Source organism: Anguilla anguilla, chromosome 11 (assembly GCF_013347855.1).
Source record: "Anguilla anguilla isolate fAngAng1 chromosome 11, fAngAng1.pri, whole genome shotgun sequence".
Lineage (NCBI taxonomy): Eukaryota > Metazoa > Chordata > Actinopteri > Anguilliformes > Anguillidae > Anguilla > Anguilla anguilla.
Genome location: NC_049211.1, coordinates 18,691,461 through 18,709,163, shown reverse-complemented (window position 1 = coordinate 18,709,163; position 17,703 = coordinate 18,691,461). Strand labels below are relative to the sequence as shown.

Genomic DNA, 17,703 nt, shown 5'->3' with positions numbered 1-17,703 from the left:
GGCACAGTATGACACAATGAGGTGCTAACTGCAGCATAGCCTTGGGTAAACAGCTCTCCCACTCTAATGACATTATCAAGAGACAGCACATAGCCTACCCCTTTCTCCTGAGGCTCATGACATAGGCTCTTATAATCTCTTATTGAGATAAAGGTCAGAAGGAACACTGTATTTTTGGAATTATTAGAATAAATACAAATCTTAACCATAGATAACACCAATATATAAGAACAGACAGGCATATGCAGCCTACATGAAAATGATACAAGTTTTTTTTTTCCCCCAATGAAGTCACGAGCTCTGTGCAATTGTAAATAAAGCGTCCACTGTTGAAAATCTGCTTGCTAGCTTGATAAACCATACGTCCAGGTGGGAATTCGAAATTATGATATTACATGCAAGTAGTCAGTCGTGACTAATATTATGCGGTGCTATTCAGAAAACGAACTACAGCAGATGAACAATTGGCTATGTGTGTATTTCTGAATTAATGGCCAGCTTGCAGATATAGCTATTTGACTAACGTTATCCATGTTTCGGTACCGACGCTCGACTCTAGCTAGCGATGTTGAGCACCTTTCAGACTGCGACGATCGACTACGAGTTTCTTTAAACCCGTCTAATTTTCTATTTATTTTATTTTTCACAACATACAGCGAATGTCTGAGAGGTTTGTCGAAGTCGACAGGCTTCAAGCCGAGATTCAAAAGTACCGTTCAAGTGAATTATTGCAACAAGATGCAGAGATAACCAGGTACAGTCTCCCTCAACGAAGAAAGAACTCTCCCGCCTTTTAACTCAAACCGGGGTATTTTGAATAAAAGGCCTTGTTTCATTCTGTGCATTAAGTGAGTTTCTTTTGTTTTATGTAGAAGATTGATGTTGTTTTATTCAATAAATAAATTATGTAACTTACATAGTTAGCGAAGTTATAACGTTATGCTTTTTTTGTTTACTCCAAGTCAGGATGTTCTGTTGCGCATCGAAAAGGTTATTCTGGAAATAATAACAAGTCTGACGAAAGAGAAGGCGCCAGTGTTGGTCTTTCATAACAGATCAAGTTGGGCTAACGTAAGGTAAGACACTAACTGTTTGTCAATCACGTACGTAACATTATTAACCTTAGCATAGCTATAACACAAGCTTGACTTGACTTTATGGTATGTTATGTAACGTTGATTTCACTTTAGCAAGATAAATACAAACCCTATACAAGTGTGAAAGGTTTATTTATATTGTTTGAAACAAACAATTGTAAATAAGCATTCATTTAATGTAAACCAACACTGTTGCCAATTTATTGAAGTGAGGTCATAGTTATGATACATGTAAGTGCTTGTTGAAAAATAACCGAATAAATAGCGACTTACAGGTTCCAAAGATGTAGGACATAATGAGTGAATTAAACAGCACACAGAAAGCTGATTCAGAAAGCGTTGAGCAATGATTTTTTACCGATAGCCTACGTAATCATCAGTAGCTTGTATGAATAAAATTTAGAGAATACAGACTTTCTTCAGGCCTGCACCTTTGGCCTTGAAGCCAAAATAATTTTCTGGCTCAAAATGTGTCAGTTTAAAGACGGATGCTTTCTGACAACAACAAAAAAAAGTAATCCAAGGCAATAATACATTCTGTGTAGGCCTCATGACTCGAACAAACACAGCTGGGTGTGTGCACATCAAATTGCTCTTTGTGCAGTTAAAACTAAACATGTTTATGAGTGTGGGCCCTGTCTTTGCTCTGCCTGCCATAGAGAAGTTTTAAAATCTTTTGTTGTTGTTCCTTTCATGCAGGTTTAACAGTGCTGTTGGTCTTCACATGGGTCCAGACAGCAGTACTGTCACCACCATCAGAAGTGACTGCTCTTCATCAGTTAACAGATTTGGTGAGTAATAATAAAACATGATGGATGCTATGCTAAACCTGCGATCATCCTTGCACGTTTGTAAATATGAAGGGATTTCTAGAATGGAATCTCCTGGCAGGAACGTCTGTGTAGTGATAAATAGTGTAGTGATGAATAATTTACGCCAGATATGAATGTGCCCTTTGTAATATTTTGAATGGTGTTGCTTTTGAGAGTATAAAGAAATTGCCCCCTTTAAATAAGCACATAGGTGTGGTTATTTCTAGCTAGCTGAAGGTATAAATCTAATGTTAAAAGGCAATGAAATTACTATAAGAAGATAGAGATGCTACCCTAAGGATCCATGCTGACATTACATTGTTACACATCCTGTCTGTTCTTCTCTCTGGCAGCATTGACCCTGAAGGTCTTGTCCGCAGTCTATAAACTTGTGCAAAGCAACACATTTGCCACGAAAAGGTAATAAGCATACACAGCCAGTGCTCCAGACTGGCTTTAATGAAACAAGTGCTCAGCTCAGATTGTGCTGTGATGATTTAGATTAAGGAGAGCGTGTGCTCTTGGTTCTACAGGGACATCTATTACAACGATACACAGCTGTTCAGGACTCAGAGGGCTGTGGATTCCATTGTAGACGACATTTCTTGTATGCTCAAGGTCCCTCGCAGGAGCCTACATGTGGTGTGTATGTGTGGGTCTGAGTCTCTCCACCTTTAGGCTTCATGTGGATCTCAGCATGGAGAGGAAGGGGCCCTCAAATAGTTTATCACAATTAAAAAAGATGTGTTTCTCTTACCCACATATGTGTTCACATCCGATTTGGTCTGACCATGCAATGCGAACACTACGGGTGTCATTTCTGGCGGAAGCACCTGCTTATGATTCATGTTTTTACAGTTGGTTCATGCTGATGGCAATGAACTGCGAAGAAACCAACAAATGAAAGAATTTCATAACTGTGAATGGCTGTTCACCTGCAGTTGGCAACGTCCAAGGGATTCCTCTCTGGTGATCTTAGCTACATGGAGGAAGATGGCACGAAAGTGAACTGCAGCTCCGCATCCACTGTGAGTGAGTCATGTTTACAGATGACATGTGACACTCTCGTAGCTTTAGCTTAGCACACTAACATTGCAGCAACATGATAATGATTTTTGGCAGAAGTTGCAGAAATCTGGTGCGAGTATTATACTATTATACTGTACTTTAGCTAGGTATAGGCTGAAGAGCCCTCTGGGAGACAGCTGTGACCTGATGTGTTGGTGCTGTCAGCCAAGATCATTAATCTGTACACAAACTTCCTCTTCAGTGACATAATGATACCCACAAACTCTGCCAAAACAATGTTGTTTCATACCCTCAGAAAAATAACTTAGTGCAGCGTTTTAAATAGGCAAAAAAATAATAATAACAAAAATCATTTATTTCCAATTAAATAGATCTATTCCTTTGAAATAGTTGCACATAAATATTCACAATACAATTTAATATCCCTGTTGTAAAGGATTAAAGTCAGTTTGGTTTCGTTCTGTGATTGATATCCAGCTGTTTCCCCCTTGATTTTTAGGCTGTGTCAGTTTCATCTAATGTCTGTGGAATAAAGAGTATCCTTTCATCAGACTTCCCATATTCTGTCATCTTTCTCTTAAAAGAAAACTAATACATCTTCCCAGCAAGTGCTTGCAGAATCAAAAAAAAAAGTGTAACGGCGTAAGTCATTTGTAGTCGGACTGTGACTTGCCCAAATGCGCAGCTCAGACTGACCTTAACTCGTTTAGATATTTCATCACATGCAAAGTTTGTTTTAATTGTGGAAAAAGATGCAACATTCCAGAGGCTCCTGGATGACGGCTTCTGTAGCAAGCTGGCTCCATGTATCATAATTACAGTAAGTCTTTTACAGTTTATGCTTCGGTGGGATCAGCAGTGAAATGTCTAATTCAATGTCAGTTCCTTTCCTCATACTCCAGTTATTAGTCGATTCATCTCATTTTCATTGTAAATTATTGTGTTTTGAATCTTTGCTGGGAAACCTTTTCCTGAACATTTACCATCCAGAGGTACTCCAGTATTAGCAGAGTAAATGGTCTGGCCTATTGTAAATGGACTGCATTTATATAGCGCTTTTATCCAAAGCACTTTACAATTGATGCCTCTCATTCGCCAGAGCAGTTAGGGGTTAGGTGTCTTGCTCAAGGACACTTCGACATGCCCAGGGCGGGGTTTGAACCGGCAACCCTCCGACTGCCAGACAATCGGTCTTACCTCCTGAGCTATGTCGCCCCTATTGTGACAATACCCAGTGTGAAGTGTGCATTGCTGTTGTGTCTCACAGGGGAAGGGTGTCCCAGATGTGAACAGCAGGTTGATGGTGAGGAAGCTGTGGGACACCCTGCATGTTCCCATCTTCGCTTTGGTGGATGCAGACCCACATGGTACCGCCCTTCCCTGCCTCATACTCACGGGGCCTTACAGTCCCTCTGCAGATTTAGGAAAAGCAGTCACGGGTGCTTGTGTGACCCCCACGGCCGTCAGCGAACTGAGTAATGTGTCATGGTCATTAAGTAGCAACAGATTGTGTGATCTAACCTACTGGAATCACTGAGGTCCCGTGGACTGTCACTGTAGCTTTCCATGAGTCCCCCGTTCTTCACATTGTGAGACACGTGTGTAATCTGTCTACTTTGTTCCTGTGAATTACAAGTCCTGGATAATTATTATGGCATGGTTGTGATTAAAGTTTGTCTGTGCTTTTCCTAGGCATTGAAATAATGTGCATCTACAAGTATGGATCAGTGGTAAGAGCTGTGTGCTGTTTAGCTTGATGCTTCATTGCCTGAAGGGCTTGAAGCATTTCAGTATTGCAATATGTAATTATTCACTTTCCTCTGTGGGGAAGCTTTGCCCATGTGAACGTATGAAGTTATCATTTGGCAAAGTCGTGTTCTGTTTTTCCCCTCAGTCCATGTCCTTTGAAGCTCAGAATCTCACCGTCCCAAGCGTGATGTGGCTGGGCCTCCTCCCGTCTGACATTGAGAGGTTTGGAGTTAACCTTATTTCTCTCAACTTTGTGGCTTTAATTGTGATCGTTTTGTGTTGTCATATATGTTAAAGGAAGCATTCTGCATCAATTCAATATACATTTCTTTTACTGCAGAAGCCCCAAAATAGCCAACCAAGTGGGTGCTGAGATTCCATTGGAATTTTCCTTAAAAAACAGAACATTTGTGTTTACCATTTCAAGAGGCACACGCCTTAAAAGCTTTTGGAAGAACCTCTGGCTTTGATGTGATGTTGAACTCCAGCTCAAACTCATGCCCCAGTATGTAAACGAGCAGTGTGGTTTCTGAGCTTTAAATAAGTATGCAGGCATTCAGAACTTTATTCCTTTAGCTGCTAATTGTCCTGAGCCCATTTTAGGGTTATTTTGTGTAGTTCCCTTGAAAAAATTGTGGTTATAATTATCACTGGGTTACATTTTATTATAAGAAAAACATTTTTTTTATTTTTTTTATTTTTTTTTTTACAACAGAGCAAGTTGTTATAAATTTGTTATTGCTGCAACGAAGTTCTGTTTGAAGTTAATGTTACAAAGTCAAATGTTACAAAGGTGATTCCTCATCTTTACATGCAATTAAATCAAAAGGAATAAGCTTCTAATGGGTTTCCCTCATTTAAATAGGCATGCTTAATCCCACAGAATTAAAAGAGGTTCAAGATAAATCACAACTTAAAGCTCTGTTTTTACCCCCTGTTTCAAGGCTCACTGACCCCCATTGTTGTAACCCTAATCCATTTAATTTTTATACTGTACTTTATGCTTTCAAACTCGGATATAACATTTACCGATCACATCCCATATCTGATCCATATTTTTGCCAATAAAAAACTACCTACCATAGAACTTTGGCAGCGATGTGCTACTAAAATGTTTCTTTCAGTATATAAACATTAGATTGTCTCTTGATCTGAATGGGCAGCTTTTATAGTTTTAATATGAAGGTAATTTAATTACAGTGGGGTAAAGTTTTGTTATATCTCGTTTTTGTCCTTTTTTGTGCCCTTAGAAATTATAGCTCTGTTTAATTGTTGTGAATACTTATTCTAACATGTTAGGACAGTGTGGACGTTTAATGAACTGTTTATCATTAAAATGTTGTGTGTCAGACTGAGGCTTCCAAAAGATGTCCTGATTCCATTCTCAAAGAAGGACGAGAGCAAGCTCACAAGCCTGCTAAGGCGGCCCTATGTCGTCTGTCAGCCGGCATGGGAAAAGGAGGTAAAGCCACAAGCAAACAGACCCCCGCTAGAGCAACACACTCATCTGCCTTTTGTTTCATCCAAACTCTCAAGCACTTAATTGGATCAATTTTGGGGCCTGTTAAGTCAAAATGACCATGTTTCTTAGAGACCTATTTTAAACATTTAGGTTTGCAGCTTTTCTGGTACAGGACAGGCCACCTGGATGTTTTACAACAGTGTTTAAATTGTGCAAGTGTGACACACCACAGAAATATGCAAGCATGTATGCATGGGCACACAAATACGGGTATGCCGGAAAGATAAGTGTTTCCCTGAATATCTTAGATTTGGGCAAGATCAATGGCTGATGCATATCATCAAATAACTTTGTCCTCTTAACTTGGAATACTTATTGTTGCAGATGGAGAAGATGCTGAAACAGAGACAGAAAGCTGAAATACAATCCCTGACATCATTAGCCCCAGACTTCCTCACTAGTGTGTACCTGCCAAACAAACTGCTCTATGGGGGTTGGATATGATCCCACACTGCCCCCTTGAGGCAGGTGGCCTTTTTCTTGCAATTTCTTATGAAAACGAATCTTATCTGTGCTGTTCGTCCATCTGTTAATTTTTAAAGGAATCTGTCAATTTAATTGCAATTATAATGTACATGTACGCAAGATGGAAGGCAAATGGATGTTACAGTAATTATTTCTTAGGTATATATTATTTTTTTCACTGAATAAAATGGTTCTATTAAAGTTGTATTGTTATTCCTTTTTCATTGAACACACACACATATATATACTTTAAAGTACCCCTTCAGTTAGTGGGTGTTGGTCATGGGATATATTCATATGAAGATATGAAGTGGTTCGCTAACGCTTGCTAGGTAGCTTATCAATGAAAAAGTGAACGTTCGTGTACATCAGGGGTGGCCAACCCTGGTCCTGGGGATCCGCAGGGTCTGCTGGTTTTTGTTTTCACCTTAAATACAAAAACCGCTTAGACAAAAGAAACCAGGTGGGGTGAGTTAACTGTGTAATCAACTGCTTCAATTGATCAATTAAGTGCCGCGTGAAAACAAAAACCAGCAGACCCTGCGGCTATCAAGGACCTGGGTTAGCCCCCCCTGGTGTACATGTACGTTCTCCATTTGGACTCGTCCCTAGAGCTGAGGACGTGTGCTACTGATGGCGCTCGCAACCATGCCGACCATGCTGCATTTTGTGCCATATGATTTCCTGTAGTTTCGTCATCAGTGTGCGTTCAAGAAAATTTGTAGTGATGGTTTACCGTGTTACAGTTCACTACAAACAAGCTCGCTGGCCTGGGCTATACATGAATCTGGGTTGATTTAGCGTAGTTATAGTCCAGCAGAACACAAAGATTCAGTGGTACACCAATATTAATCGTGTAATAACATGAAACTATTTATGTTGTGCTTGAATTATTGTTAGGAACATGGTTATCAGCCTGTTAGCAAGCTAATTGTATGATAGAGGGACGCTACCGTTATCTAGGTGCTTCGGTTTGTTTATCATTTTCGGAGGCTCTTGCAAGCTAGTACAATCAGCGTCATAACTAACTAGCTAGCTAGTTAGCTACGATGTTGCGTGCTGTGTATTATTTTTGCTAGCCAATCTCACGAGCTGTACGAATATTCTAGTTATCTACGCCGAAATGCGACATTGGTGTGTGTAACTTACATGGCTAGCTAGCCAGCCAGTTGTGCTGTTTATGTTGCCGTTTTAATATAGATGGAGTAGATGGATAGAATGACATCAGTGTTGCTATTGGCTTGTAGCTCTTAATATCTAGCTGGTAAAATATACTGTCTTTTGATTTACTGTACTGATGTGATATTAAGCTTGCAAGCTAGCATTTTCTGACAATATTTTCTGATTCTGGTTAGATCTACAATGAGCTTGTTTGGGGCAAGTTCTGGTTTTGGAGCTGGAGGTAGCAGTGTATTTGGCAGTGCAACAACGGATAGCCACAATCCCATGAAGGTGAAGTAATCCCTGCATGTTAGACATTATTATTATTATTATTATTATTATTATTATTATTATTATTAATAATAATAATAATAATAATAATAATTTAGAAGGGCAAATGTTTTAGGAAGTTGGAACTAACAACTACCAGGTCGTTGTTATGAAGTATTTAAACAAGTAAGACAATATGGAAATAAAAATTGCAACAATGTTGCAGGATGTTGAGGTCACCTCCCCTCCTGATGACAGCATCAGCTGCCTGGCCTTCAGCCCTCCAGCCATGCCTGGAAACTTTCTTATTGGTGGCTCCTGGGCCAATGATGTAAGTGTGTGGTTTTCATCCTTGTCATGTGACATCATCTTTAAGACCTGTCTTTTGCGTTAAACGAACTTGCATTAAAGTTAATTTTCTCCCATTGCTCTCTAGGCAGTTGTAAATAACCAAAGCATCTACAGTAACCATTGAGAGATTTTATTTATAAGTTAGGTTAATTGAAATTCCCCAGTTGACCTGGAATTGCTGAATCTTTGCATCATATTTTCGGTGTTTGGTCTAGGTGCGGTGCTGGGAAGTGCAGGACAATGGGCAGACCGTCCCCAAGGCTCAGCAGATGCACACAGGCCCTGTTTTGGATGTCTGCTGGAGTGATGTAAGAACCTCCAAGGGTTTTGAGTCAGTGGGATGTCTATTAAAGCTGTGCAGTCACAATTATCTTTGTTGTTCACATAACAGGATGGGAGCAAGGTCTTCACAGCCTCCTGCGACAAAACTGCCAAAATGTGGGACCTTAACAGCAACCAGACAATGCAGATAGCACAGGTAAGAGGCCTGGGAAGGCAGCCTTTTGTTACCGATTTAGAAGTGGGCACATAACGGTGGGAGTGGACTGATAATTCAGAAGAGGCACACAACCGCACAGTTGTGATAAAGAAGTAGATTATTTCAGGGCGATGAAGAAAGTTACGGTTATATTACATTACAGGCATTTAGCAAACACTCTTATCTCTTTAAGTGACTTTCAGAACTTTTTTTGTACATAGCATTTACATTGCATCCAGTTATACAGCTATATTCAGTTATACTGAAGCAAGGCAGGTTAAGTATCTTGCTTACCTTGCTCCTAGGGGTCCTACTCAAGAATCGAACCTGTGACCTTTAGGTTACAAGACCAGTTCCTTACCCATTATGCAGATATTTAAAAGTAGTGCACAATCACTTGAAATTCAGTGATATAATCAAAGGCTTCTGTATTTGTTTTGTTTCTCTGTCATTTTTTTTCTGTGTGTGACCTTAAAGCATGATGCACCCATTAGGACTGTCCACTGGATAAAAGCACCCAACTACAGCTGTGTCATGACAGGAAGCTGGGACAAAACTCTTAAGGTATGATTTGTTAATTATTGTATAATAATTGTAATACCCTTCAAGAAATCTTTCAAGTTCCTTACTTGTCTTCATGCCATTCGTCATTAACATAAGTTTTTATCAGTATGCTGGACAGGTGCACATGCTTCAGTTCCTGTATTGGAGCCTGAGAATCAGCCCTGTCAGTTCAGGAAATAGACGGCCATGTCCTTGATGCCTGTTCATATTGAATGAAATCTGATTTGATTAGACACTCCTTACACAGTGTGGTCATTTCTGTTCTGCCAGTTCTGGGACACGCGCTCGCCGAGCCCCATGATGTTCTTGCAGCTGCCGGAGAGGTGCTACTGTGCTGACGTGGTGAGGAACTGCAGCTCCCTGGACTCTCTATACTCTGACTCGTGTCCGTTCCTGCCTTTGATTGACCGCTGCAGACGCCATTGAGCCCGTCCACAGTTCTTTCTGTGGAATTGCAATTCTCTTTAGTGCTGAAGAATGGGGAATGATATGTCCGGAGTAGAGGTAACGTTTCTGTTAGATTATATGGGGATGTTTCAGGCTGATGCCCCTCCCGCCCCCTCCGCTCTTGGTCTTGGGCAGGTGTACCCAATGGCAGTGGTCGCTTCAGCAGAGCGTGGGCTAATCGTGTACCAGCTGGAGAACCAGCCCTCGGAGTTCCGCAGGATAGACTCCCCGCTCAAGCATCAGGTGACTGCCCCTCTACTTCTCCACTCGAATCACCATTGCTCCCACTTCCTGTCTCTCATTTGTTACATTTTTGTGTTTTCAATGTTAGTCTCTATCTGTGTTGGCATTCTCAGTTCTACTCTTTGTCTCTTTTCCTTTTTCTGGATCTTCATCTCCCATCACTCTTCCTGTCTCTTTCCTGGGTTTATATGCACACACTTCTCTCCACTTAGATCAGACTAAATCACGGAATGTGATTTGTAAATGTAGTGTCAGGTGTAGTGTAAAGGGACTCTTTAAGTGAAAAGTTGTCATGAGTCTCATTCATCTTGGCCTTGCTCTTGTATACCTGTAACATCCCATGCCATGTGCACCACTACATCATATCTAAATCCTTACGTGAAGCAGATTTGGTATGGAGGGATAGAAAAGTTCATGTTCTCCATAGTAACCAAATATAACAACCGTTACTGTTGGAGGAATTTCCCTTTGTGTGTACTTTGTCTAGTTTTTCCTTCACTGTGGATTACAGTGTGGTTTGTTTTGTACAAGTTTTGCATTTTTAACTGCTTACTGGCACGGTCAGCTTGACTAAAAAATACACTTGAATGCTGTATTCAAGAAAATGACAGATATTCGATTTGAATATCTATTGCAAGTTTAGCATAATTTTGCATTGCCTTAGAATGAATAGGATACTTTTAGGTACTTGTGGTTATGCGTGTTCTGTCCACAAGGGGGAGCAATAAGAGTTTAAAGCATAGGAAGTTGGCATTCCACTTAAAGATTTTGCGTAAATCATTGATGGATATTGACAAAATGGGAAGCAAGGTTGGTTAACCGTTCTTTACAGGTAAATTTACTGACAATATTATCATTTGTAATAACAATCAGAAGTAAACAAAAAGATATCATGGTATAAGATAAAAAATCAGTATAGGGTATGTATCTCTTACCTAAATTGTTTTTTTTTTTTAAACTGACAATTAAACCTTTATTTTATACTGACCCGGGGCACAAAATTGGCTACATCGTAATGTAAACATCATGGACACTGGTCTGTTTCAGTTCCTTATAGAGATTTCTTTAGCCAAAAATATAACACAATTCTATTGGTTGGGGGCGAGTCCTGCCTGTTTATTTACAGTGTTCCCTACTGAGGCAAAAACACGCTCCACTGGAACAGAAGTGCCTGGAAACCCTCAGCTGTTTCTACACTAGCTGTGCAATGCTTTTCCACCATATGTGGATTCTGTTCCATTTGTAGTGGCACTTGCTTTCCATACATCATCAACTCCTGCTGCATAACATTAATCAGCTGTGTTGTACACCATTCAGAAGCAAGGGATTTAATTTTGGATGTTAGATTTTCAGCATGCCCATATGATAAAAAGTACATATTCTAGTTCTAAATCTGACAAGCCTACAGCTTTGATTGGCTCACATAATGGTAATGGTACAGTGCCCAATCTACGTAATTCACTTGAACTGTAATAGGTGAAACTGTAGACAAATTATACTGGATAAAGCATGGAACTCTTTCTTACGTTGACTAAAGTTTATCCAGCAAAATGGCTGGCCAGCCTTAACCAACACATGCATAAATGAGTCATTTATTCAGTTTATCAGTTGTGTGAAACAGAAATCATGTCTCGTTTATCCGCTTCATTGTTTGACAAAAGCCAAATGAGAGCCAAGAAATTTATGTTTGTTAGCATTCAGTTTCACTGCCAAGTCCAGTGGAGCGCTCGGAGAGTGGGCTGTTCAGTGCTGCATTCCCCCTGCCTCCAGTGCATCCTCTCTCCGTCACATTCCTAAGCCTGCCTCTGCGCTGTATCACAGGGCCGTAACCGATCGCACACAGGCCACCGTGCCGACGTGTGCCCAGCTTGCAGCCAGGCCCAGGCCCAGGCCCAGGCCCAGGCCCAGGCCCAGGCCCAGGCCCAGGCCCAGGCTCTCAGGCTCAGAGAGAGAGGAGGTGGTGCTAGTGCTGATGCTAGCGCTCACCAGGCCTCTGCTTCTCTCCCAGCACCGCTGTGTGGCCATCTTCAAGGACAAGCAGAATAAGCCCACCGGGTTCGCCCTGGGGAGCATCGAGGGGCGGGTGGCCATACATTACATCAACCCCCCGAATCCGTGAGTGTCCCGCCTAGCCCAGGGTTGCCCAACCCTGTTCCTGGAGCTCTGCCGTCCTGTAGGTTTTCACTCCAACACTAACAAAGCACACCTCGTTCAACAGCTAGAGATCTCGTTGGGCTGCTAATTAGTAGAATCAGGTGTGTCAAATTAGGGCTGAAATGAAAACATTCAGGTCGGTAGATCTCTAGGAACGGGGTTGGGCAGCCCTGACCGAGTGCTTCCTCCTGCCTAATTGTTCATGTCGCTCTGCTAGTGTAAATTCACTATGTAATCTGCATTGTTTCAATAGTTTAAATGCATTCTGACATTTTTCCGATGACAGAATAATGCATGCTCAGTGCAGTGACAGTCTTTTTAATCTTATGGTTCTATAAAATTAATGTTTGTCCCTTGTCAATTCATATTCTTTGTTTGGTTTTGGGAATGTGTGTGTGTGTGCGTGTGCGTGTGCGTGTGCTTGTGCGTGTGCGTGTGCGTGTGCGCATTTGTGTTGTAGAGCCAAGGACAACTTCACTTTCAAGTGCCACAGGTCCAATGGAACCAATACAGCAACCCCACAAGATATTTATGCTGTGAGTTAAATTGTCTGAAGCCAGTGACTCGGCAGACTGTTAGCAGATTGTTTTGATTATAGCCAAAGGGGACAATATGACTGTATAAAGGCTGGAACAGATTTACAAGTGTTTAGAGCGGTGGTGCTCAAACTGTGCGTGGTATGTGTATTTGGATCAGTAGTCAGCCACAGCCTCCATTCAGCTGGCTTGTGGAGAGGCATAATTAAATCTATGAAAATTACACTTAAAAAAACTGAACTGTGCACTAATGTTCGTGATGGAACCCATCTTGATGTGTTTCTAAATTATTTGAAGTATACTGTATTATTTTGCAGCCCTTAGATGTCCCCTAACTTCCTAGCAGTATACCAAAGTGATTTAGTTTTAGGGTGTGGTTCAGCCAGTTTATCGCCTGTTGGACAGGTGAACGCTATCTCGTTTCACCCCGTCCATGGGACCCTGGCCACCGTGGGGTCGGACGGGCGCTTCAGCTTTTGGGACAAAGATGCTCGAACCAAGTTGAAGACCTCTGAGCAGCTGGACCAGCCCATCACTGCCTGCTGCTTCAACAATAACGGCAACATCTTCGCCTACGCGTCCAGCTACGACTGGTCAAAGGTAACACCTCACCATCCAGGGCCCAAGACAGACCTCTGAGCCAGAGCCTTGTCTTCTCAGTCGCTTTCTCATGATGTATTTTTGCCGCTCTGTTCCACTGTGAACCATACAGAACTGTAAATAAGTGCTTTTGTAACACTGGTAAGTGAAATATTTGGCTATGCATTGAGTGTAGCTTTTTTGTAGATCGATAGGTATGTTTTCCCCACTCAGAATGGTGGTAACTGGCTCTGGAGTCAGTCCATAAAGGCAGTTTCTGCCAGTGCCCCTTGGGGGCTGTAGTCGTCGGTTTGAGCCTTTGTCGTGACTGTGTCATCAGCCAACTATTTCCCTGAGTCTGCAGTGGTGGAACAGAGTTTACTGTGGCTTCCAGTCGGCCAGGGTTCCTATGGCATTGTTAGCTCCTCCCAGCTGTATGCCAGGCCCCCTCGGACTGCACGACTGTCAGTGAGTTTCTAATCTCCTCCAACTGGGATCTTTACATGGCAGCAGGAGGCGGAGCAAGCAACTCGATTGACACAATTGGAGATTAAGGAGGAGGAAAAATCAAGGAAACTAAAGAGGAGAAAGGAAGAAGTGATAGGTGTTTCTCTCCTTTAGCTGCCCTGTGGTTCACAAAACTGCTAATGTTAGGACCGCATATGTCATGAAGGTCACCTAAAGTTTGACCAGTGCTGACATTTCCTTTATGTTTTCCTTACTGACCTTTAATATTTCATAGAAGCTGAACCTTTACTGCCAGAGAGCTCAGTTTTGCTGCACTTCAGAGAGATGATTTGTGTGTTCTTTTTCTAATATATATTAAATGCAGGCACGTAAGTTGACCTTCCAAATCTACCTTCCAGTACATTTTATGTATCGGATAAGACATATTTTAGCTTGCTAATACTTAAGATTGTTATCAGCTTAAGAGCAGGCTTACTTCTAAGAATAACTTTCATTCTTTTGACACAATGAATCAGACTGTCTTTCTGAGTAGATGCTGCAGTAAATGCTCTGAGCCACTTTAAATCTTCATTTAGTATGACTGGGGCTCAGCTCCAAGTCCAGTCCTGTTTAGCATCTATATACTTGCATTGGGTGTAAATCTGACTGGCACCACAGTCATGCAGATAACGCCCATGTCTCTGTCTGTTCTTTAGATCTTAACAGGCCTGTTTTGGACTAATGCTTTAATAAAGTTCCCCTAATTGACTCCCAAACAAGATAAAGGAATAAGACTTTGACTCGTCTGACCTCACAATAACAATATAAGGTTTTTTTTTAAATTTTACAACAGGAGTAGACAACACTCCAAACATTTTATGAGGTGTTGGAGCTTCTTTATTATTGTAATGCCTTGCGTGTTTGATTGCTTGACTGTAGCCACAACGCCCTTGTTCCCTTGATGATGTTCCCAGTGTTCGCTAACAATGTGCTGAGCATGGGCTGCCATGTGTTTGACTGCAGGGACACGAGTACTACAACCCCCAGAAAAAGAACTACATCTTCCTGCGCAATGCAGCCGAGGAGCTGAAACCCCGCAACAAGAAATGGTGAGAATGGCCAGCGGCTCCCTCTGTTACCCTGGCGATGGTGGCGCTGGGGAGTGGCAGCCTTCATCCCTCCAATCCTGTCAGTGACATGTGGTAGTTGCCAGAGACCTCCCAGTATCCCATGGGGCTGTGCATGCAGGGCTTTGTGCTTTTGCTGTGGGAGAAAGGCAGGGAGGCTCTCTCCACGTCACGTGACGCAGTGTGCTGCTTCTCGTGCCTGAAACACAGCTAGACCCTGAAGAGAAGGTTGTGCTCTAGTTGCTAGAAATATACTGCAGGACGCAGTGCATGTAGGACATGCCTGGCCCAGTGTATATTTAATGGGGCTAGATTTAGGAAAAGGAGTTAAGTATGATGTAAGAAGTCTTTACTTGCTGTGAAACAGGATGTAAGAAGAGCAATGGCATCTAATTTAACCGCAAAAGATGTAAGGGATTTTGAGAATCTCACTAATGTCAGTTGCCAAATGTGCTTTTGAGCCTGAAATGAATTTAGGCGGACAAAAACGAAGCTGAAATATGCTTGTGAATCCTGTCAAGGATGTAGCAAATCACATTTTCTAATGTATAAACAGACAATGCTGGTGGATCTTAACCAAAGTCATGGGTGCCCGTTTAATGCATTACGATTGTTAATATTTACACAAGTTGTTTATATTAATGCAAACTGTATTCTTCTCATTTTTCATGAAAGGCCAAACAATAAAAGTCATTGCAAAAGAAATGGAGACCCAAATGACTGATTGCTCCCCCTCCTTTCTTTAGATTCTTCCAGCTGTGTCACATCTGTTCTGGGAAACCTGGGTTCGACAAGCGCGCGGAAGACCTACCTTTTTATGTATATACTGCAGAGCTTCTTTTGACTCGCCAGGACCAATGGCGGGGCATTGCTTGTAAATGGACCACTTGGAAAAGGTCTTAAGTCCACTGGTTTTCCCACTGGTGTGGCCTTTGGTCATATGAGGACTGTTATTGTTTTTTCATGTCTGAAGTTTTTTTGTTTGTTTTTTGCATCCAAAATAAATGACATTTACTATGTTCTGCTGCTATTATGTGATGTAGTCCTACATATGCATTGTGAATTAAATAAAAGCAATTGTTCCGTCCTACAGGTTCTCCCCCCCAATTACTTTTATTCTTCATTTCTGCATTCTTTCCAGTGAGTAGGAGGGCAGTGTCATTATCCAAAAATGATATGGAAGAAAGCTGAATGATTTAAAATATGCTGTGCTTTATAATATAATCTTCTATTTAAAATATGTTAGAATATGCTGGCTTCCTGAAGTCTCCCTCTCCTTGCAGTTAAAATAAGTGTCCACTAGGAGGAGGACTTCATCTTCAAACATTGCCTCCTGTATTGTTCAGAGCTGTAATTGGAGAAGAACGGTTATTATAAAGGAAAGACAGTGGAGGCCTGACCAGCTGGATCAAAGGTAAGTTTATTCAAATGAGTTTGTAAGAGGGAGAGCCAGCAAAGGATTTGGCTATTTATCATCAGAGTAGCAATGAAAGGGGAAACGGGCTGGTGTGAAAACTAGGGAGGTGAGAAGTGCTTCTGAGAACAGAGGTGAAATGAGAGAAATGGTGAGAAACATCCACTTTATTGGGGTCATTACAGCATTGCTTCACTATCACTGTACTGCCAATGTGGTCTGGGCACTTAATGTGTTCTCCAAGGCCCCATTTTTAATTCAGGAGTGGAAGTTCATAAAGGCAGAAGGCAGCTGTCCCAAGATGTGGCTAGCTCAGCTTAACCTTATGGGTGTTTCCTCTTATTTGGTTGTGTTTTTAGATTGAAAGCACCAGACTGTGATGCAGTCTTCTCCCCCTCAAAAAAGATTGCCAGGGCTGGCACTATAACCAAGCTGAAACCGAGAGGGAGTTCCAGCTGAATGGAAATGGTGCAATTGGTTCAGTTTGTTCCACATGCCTCCCTGATCCATTGTCGGGCTGACGTGCAGGCCTGATGGATGGCAAGACTCACCTGCATGAAACATGTCCTTAATACTCGGCTGTTGTGTGAATGTATCGTGGCATGTAAAGTTCAAATATATCCGTGTCACAGTAAACCCAGATGACAACTGTCAGCATGAATGTGGCATTGGCAGCACTGCAGCAGGTCAGCAAAAAAGTTTTTGTTTAGGGCCATCACTCATCTTTTGATCAAATAACTCCCTTTAATACATTTTTTAAATGGGTCTTTGTAGCTTAAACACCGAAATGCTTCCCAAATATTGAAAGAAATACTGGGCGATTTGTAACCTTTTTTGTCGAACAATATTTAAATGAATGAAATGAACGATATGTGTATGATATTATTTAACTACAAGTATGCGAAATGTTCACCGACAGAAGCATTTATGCATGGATATAAATTTCCCTGGCATACTCCTGTTTCCGGAATGGGCTTCTTCCTCACAATAAACTATACTTTTGTACACTTTCTTCCTTGCCTTGTGTCCCCGTTTCTACCTCGCTGTCTTTAGCCCCTTCCTCTATATTAGATCTTCAGCTACAGTTCAGAAAACATAGGCTACTCCAAACTACATAAGTTTACAAAAAATAATTTTCATCCATACCACAGATGAGCTATTACTATTTTACTCAGTTGTTTGTGTCGCCTCTTGATATTATGAGTGTAATGTAGCGTGCATGACCGATTTACTGGGAAATAATGTAGCAACTGTCCGT

The 17,703-nt window shown here is 41.5% G+C and overlaps 2 protein-coding genes and 1 long non-coding RNA gene across 8 annotated transcripts; all 3 read left to right on the top strand.

Moving 5' to 3' along the window:
• The first annotated feature begins 313 nt into the window (after positions 1–313).
• spo11 (SPO11 initiator of meiotic double stranded breaks) lies at positions 314–6,830 on the top strand. Of its 3 annotated transcripts, XM_035381324.1 has the most exons (14): positions 352–369; positions 657–754; positions 963–1,076; positions 1,797–1,888; positions 2,263–2,329; positions 2,443–2,551; positions 2,851–2,937; positions 3,438–3,474; positions 3,649–3,758; positions 4,206–4,305; positions 4,631–4,668; positions 4,833–4,909; positions 6,038–6,149; positions 6,534–6,830. In XM_035381324.1, exons 2-14 carry the CDS (start codon positions 660–662, stop codon positions 6,651–6,653), a joined length of 1,158 nt encoding a protein of 385 aa, XP_035237215.1. In that variant the 5' UTR covers positions 352–369; positions 657–659; the 3' UTR covers positions 6,654–6,830. The 3 variants fall into 3 exon arrangements, with proteins under 3 accessions (XP_035237216.1, XP_035237215.1, XP_035237217.1); XM_035381325.1 differs by having other exon boundaries at positions 314–754; positions 3,691–3,758; XM_035381326.1 differs by lacking the exons at positions 352–369; positions 657–754; positions 963–1,076 and adding an exon at positions 1,583–1,670.
• A 477-nt stretch (positions 6,831–7,307) lies between these two features.
• LOC118207202 (mRNA export factor) lies at positions 7,308–16,121 on the top strand. Of its 4 annotated transcripts, XM_035380546.1 has the most exons (13): positions 7,312–7,511; positions 8,030–8,126; positions 8,332–8,436; positions 8,672–8,764; positions 8,848–8,934; positions 9,412–9,498; positions 9,769–9,840; positions 10,081–10,188; positions 12,197–12,303; positions 12,803–12,878; positions 13,284–13,478; positions 14,928–15,013; positions 15,778–16,121. In XM_035380546.1, coding segments are annotated over exons 2-13 (1,107 nt in total). In that variant the 5' UTR covers positions 7,312–7,511; positions 8,030–8,036; the 3' UTR covers positions 15,779–16,121. The 4 variants fall into 4 exon arrangements, with proteins under 4 accessions (XP_035236435.1, XP_035236434.1, XP_035236437.1 ...); XM_035380544.1 differs by lacking the exon at positions 15,778–16,121 and having other exon boundaries at positions 7,308–7,528; positions 14,928–15,017; XM_035380543.1 differs by lacking the exon at positions 15,778–16,121 and having other exon boundaries at positions 7,309–7,511; positions 14,928–15,017.
• Positions 16,122–16,454: 333 nt separating this feature from the next.
• Positions 16,455–17,457, top strand: LOC118207203. The gene is made up of 2 exons (XR_004761334.1): positions 16,455–16,596; positions 16,805–17,457. It is a non-coding gene; the product is annotated as an uncharacterized LOC118207203 (long non-coding RNA).
• The last annotated feature ends 246 nt before the right edge of the window (positions 17,458–17,703 follow it).

What these genes read in the sequence shown, in the direction of transcription:
- spo11 (XM_035381324.1), top strand. Translation starts at nt 660, where the DNA reads ATGTCTGAGAGGTTTGTCGAAGTCGACAGGCTTCAAGCCGAGATTCAA. An exon ending in TCAAGTTGGGCTAACGTAAG is followed by an intron (nt 1,077 to 1,796) that starts GTAAGACACTAA and finishes CCTTTCATGCAG; the next exon opens with GTTTAACAGTGCTGTTGGTC. An exon ending in AACACATTTGCCACGAAAAG is followed by an intron (nt 2,330 to 2,442) that starts GTAATAAGCATA and finishes TTGGTTCTACAG; the next exon opens with GGACATCTATTACAACGATA.
- LOC118207202 (XM_035380544.1), top strand. Translation starts at nt 8,037, where the DNA reads ATGAGCTTGTTTGGGGCAAGTTCTGGTTTTGGAGCTGGAGGTAGCAGT. An exon ending in AGACAATGCAGATAGCACAG is followed by an intron (nt 8,935 to 9,411) that starts GTAAGAGGCCTG and finishes GTGACCTTAAAG; the next exon opens with CATGATGCACCCATTAGGAC. An exon ending in CCCCACAAGATATTTATGCT is followed by an intron (nt 12,879 to 13,283) that starts GTGAGTTAAATT and finishes CCTGTTGGACAG; the next exon opens with GTGAACGCTATCTCGTTTCA.